Below are 4,391 nucleotides of genomic sequence, written 5' to 3' on the forward strand. Positions count from 1 at the left end.
ATATATATATATATATATATATATATATATATAATTTCGTTCCGTTTCGTTCATTCATCATCCTCATCGGTGTAATTCGACGATTCTGTGTCGCTCGCTTCAGAATCCGAATGAATTCTATGTTTCGTGGTCACCCAACGAATCTTGTGATGTGTGTCTTTTGGAGAATTCGTTACATAGACACTAACCACTGGATGGTTTCTCCGTTTCTTTCTTGTTGACTCCTCACCAGATTCACAGATTGTTAACGAAACCGTGTCTGAATGATCTGCACATCCTCCGCCTTCTTCTCCGCCTCCTTCTCTTAGTTCTGCAGTTCTTTCTGTTTCTTCTCCTCCTCCTCCACATAGTTCTGCAATTTCTTCTGCTTCTTCTCCACCTCCTACTCTTATCTCTACAGTTCTTTCGGCTTTTTCTCGACCTTCTCCGCTTATTTTTATAGTTTTTTCAGCTTCTTCTCCTCCTCCTCCACATAGTTCTGCAATTTTTTCTGCTTCTTCTCCACCTCCTACTCTTAGCTCTACAGCTCTTTCGGCTTTTTCTCGACCTCCTCCGCTTATTTTTACAGTTTTTTCAGCTTCTTCTCCTCCTCCTCCACATAGTTCTGCAATTTTTTCTGCTTCTTCTCCACCTCCTACTCTTAGCTCTACAGTTCTTTCGGCTTTTTCTCGACCTCCTCCGCTTATTTTTACAGCTTTTTCTGTTTCTTCTCCACCTCCTCCACATAGTTCTGCAATTTCTTCTTCTGCTTCTTCTCCACCTCCTCCTCTTAGCTCTATAGTTCTTTCGGCTTTTTCTCGACCTCCTCCTCTTACTTTTCCAGTTTTTTCTGCTTCTTTTCTACCTCCTTTTGTTCGTTCTGTAATTTTTTCTGCTTCTTTTCTACCTCCTTTTGTTCGTTCTGCAATATTTTCTGCTTCTTTTCTACCTCTTTTTGTTCGTTCTGCAATTTTTTCTGCTTCTTTTCTACCTCTTTTTGTTCGTTCTGCAATATTTTCTGCTTCTTTTCTACCTCCTTTTGTTCGTTCTGCAGTTTTTTCTGTTTCTTTTCTACCTCCTTTTGTTCGTTCTGCCGTTTTTTCAGCTTTTTCTTCACCTCCTTCTCCTAGTTTTACAGGTCTTTCAACATTACTATCGCTCTCATTTACTGCAGCATCAGGAGTGGGTGTCACATTTGGCTCAGCCTTTGTTTCTTCTTTTACTGTTACTACATTTTCTTCGTTTTCCGGACGATTTTTCAGTCTGTCAAAAATTTGTTCCATGTCGTTTAAAAGTCTTTCTGCTTTCTCTCTCAGTTCAGTGCAGTTCTCACTTTTCGGTAAGTTAATCAGTAGTGGTATTCCAGTGTTAGGATAACTCACACTAGTTGAACAAGAAGTCAGCGGCATCCCAACTTTTACCACTATTTCATCTTTAGTTTTCACCGGGTCACTGTCACTTAGCATTGAAGTTGTACTCTCTGATCCTAGCTCGTTAGCTCTCTGTTGCATCCTCTGCACGTTCAGTAGGATCGTCTCCACCTTTTCTATCGTTGTTATATTCGCATCTTTGTCCCGTTCAATTATATTCTCATTTGATAATACCATTCTCGGACTTTCTGAACCATACACGGTGCTCAACCTATCACATATTCTGTTCACATCCTTTAGAAGTCTCTCCACTTTAGCTATTGTATTTGAATCGCTGTTTGAACTTATACTCGGAACTAAAGGCAATTTCTCACCCACGCTTATCTCCGTCTGCATTGCGAAATCTCCAGTGCCAGTTTCTTTTGCTGTTGAAGTTTCGGTCTGGAAAATTTTATTCAAAACACTTACATTTTTATTATCCGATGAAGCAAATAGACTTCTGATTCTACCGTCGGAATTTAAAGTCACTGAGCTCATCATTCGTATACGTTCAGTTCCATCACCGCGGTTTAAATGTTGTAATGACAAACTTCGCTCGATTTCATTCGGCAAACGTGGAAAATCATCACAAGTCTTCAAGAGCCAGTCTGTGTAGGCCTCCAAGCATTGACTCTGCCTCGTGGAAGAATCCTCGTTAGATTTTATTTCTAGATCACCAACAGATTTTTCATCTGGATGTCCAGTCCAAGTCACTGCATTTTCAATCACTTGATAATCTGGAGGTTCACCTCTGATTAATGTCCGAGCTTCTGGTGTAAAACACCACAGGACAGGTTTAGATGGGATTTTGTACATTGAATTACCGCGGTTGAGTAAAAAATGATCCATATTCATACCTGTCCGCTTTTCTTCCAGACTGATGCCATGTGGTTCGGGTTTTCGCGGTTTACAATCTGCGCATTTTGCTATGCGATGAAGCTTTCCATTCTTACAGATGGAATCAATGACGGGACAATTTGATAACACATTCTGATAATAGTCTTTTGTTAATCTACTCATCAAAGGCAAGATCTTCAGTTCAGTTCCACTCATCACATGAAATCTAACGGTTTTCACCAATCTTTGGAAATGCTCTGACCTATTTACTACGTCATAATATATCCACTTAAGTATTCCATCCAAAACTTGGATCTCCCATTCCACCACTAAACTATCATGTGAAAGTAAGAAGTTGATCTTATTGACACTTAACCTGTCGAACAGCTCGTGTTTATAGACTTTCTGGTAATTGTACAAGATATAATTTATGGCACTTCGAAAGACTTTGTTACATGGAGGATTAGGTTCAATTTCAATGATGGCCATTGCTTCCTCGATGTTCATTTGCTTAATAAAATTTCGGCATAGTTTCAATACACTGTCCATTTCCAACTTCTGAGCAGCCATTGATATTGCTGTGATATTGCAGACGTCAATATTGATCTTTCCTGTATAGACGTAATCCAATAGGTTCTGGAATGTATCTGGATCGATGTCGTTTAATTTCAAGAAGAGTTGTCTGTTTAATTTGTCCTCTTGTTGTATCAGCCTCTTGAATGCTCTACTGTGACAAGCGAGTATCGTCTGGTGAGCGGAGAAGATTCGGTCGGCTACCTTTATAGTAATGTTACACAGATATTCTGTTGAGCGAAACATTTGCATCATCATGCAAGTATTCATAGTCTGGTTTAGAGCTTTGTTATCAACTGTCGAAGGTGCAGTACTGCCGATTAAAGCCGGCGTGTCTTGATATTTGGATTCAACAGATCCCATTTAATACAAATGAATGACTAAAGTAATGAGCAGACAGACAGACAGACGGATAGATAGATAGATAGATAGATAGATAGATAGATAGATAGATAGATAGATAGATAGATAGATAGAGGCGGGTCGAGTGAGGTTAAGAGTTTTGTGTGTACGTGTGAGTATATTTGTTAAGATATGAGACTTTCGAATGCTTCTAGAAAATCTCTGTAGATCAAGCGTTGAGTTTAGCCCAAGATGGCTGCCAAAAGTGAGATAGATCGAGAGAGAGAGAGGGGGGGAGAAAGTGATTCACTATTGCAACAGTAGTGCAAAAATAGGGATATTGACAAAAATCTATAATTATATAATGCTCGTTGCCAATTTTCTATTAGAATGTTTTTTTAGAGTCGTACTTAAAAGTTCATTTTGTTTGCGTGTGTATATATATCTGTGATTGAGTGTCTGCAAGTGTGAGTGTGCATGTATGTATGTATGTGTGTATGTGTGTCTGTGTGTATGTAGGTACATAGGTAGTACTTGATTCTGCGTTTCTAATATACACATATATACGTATGTGTACGTATTTAAATGTTCTTGCCCTCGTTTCAGTCACGCTGGGTAACGTAAACTAGGATGCATGTATTATCCATCTGATGCGTATCGATCTATGCATTATGTGTGTATGTGTGTGCGTGTGTGTGTGTGCGTGTGAGTGTGTGTGTACGTATGAAAATTCCTTTAGACTCCACCAGAATATATCATGAATTCCTCGATATTGTATAAAGCCATATGATTAAACAATCCAAGACATTGTGTTCCTTCTTTCAATGTTTCTTCAGAATATGGAAACAGTTGAGAAACCGAAATAAAATATTCAAATTAAACAGAAACAAACAAAAAAAAGAACAAAAACAAAAGCAGTAAAAGAAATATCGAGATACACCACGTGTACCTCTGCTTTTGAATGTCTGTGATAGCCACGTGACATGTGTGGCGCGAAATTTATAAGTATTTTCCATAGTTACCAATAACGTATGCCTCGCGAGTCGCCATCACTTGTTCGCTATTCTAGTTTCAGATACTTTTCGTTTTATTATTCATGTTGTGTGTATATGTGTGTGTGTGTGTCTACATACATACATACATACACACACACACACACACACATACACACACACACACACACACACATATATATATATACATGTGTGTATGTATGTATATATGTATATATGTATATATGTATATATATAT

General features: G+C 38.4%; 1 protein-coding gene across 1 annotated transcript; it reads right to left on the reverse strand.

Moving 5' to 3' along the window:
• Positions 1-14: 14 nt before the first annotated feature.
• LOC106876854 (uncharacterized) lies at positions 15-4,093 on the reverse strand. Its single transcript, XM_014925584.2, has one exon. It carries the CDS (start codon positions 3,159-3,161, stop codon positions 51-53), a length of 3,111 nt encoding a protein of 1,036 aa, XP_014781070.1. The 5' UTR covers positions 3,162-4,093; the 3' UTR covers positions 15-50.
• Between the last annotated feature and the right edge of the window lie 298 nt (positions 4,094-4,391).

Source organism: Octopus bimaculoides, chromosome 5 (genome assembly GCF_001194135.2).
Source record: "Octopus bimaculoides isolate UCB-OBI-ISO-001 chromosome 5, ASM119413v2, whole genome shotgun sequence".
NCBI lineage: Eukaryota > Metazoa > Mollusca > Cephalopoda > Octopoda > Octopodidae > Octopus > Octopus bimaculoides.

Excerpts from the sequence above, each read along its gene's own strand:
- LOC106876854 (XM_014925584.2), bottom strand. The coding sequence starts at position 3,161 with ATGGGATCTGTTGAATCCAAATATCAAGACACGCCGGCTTTAATCGGC.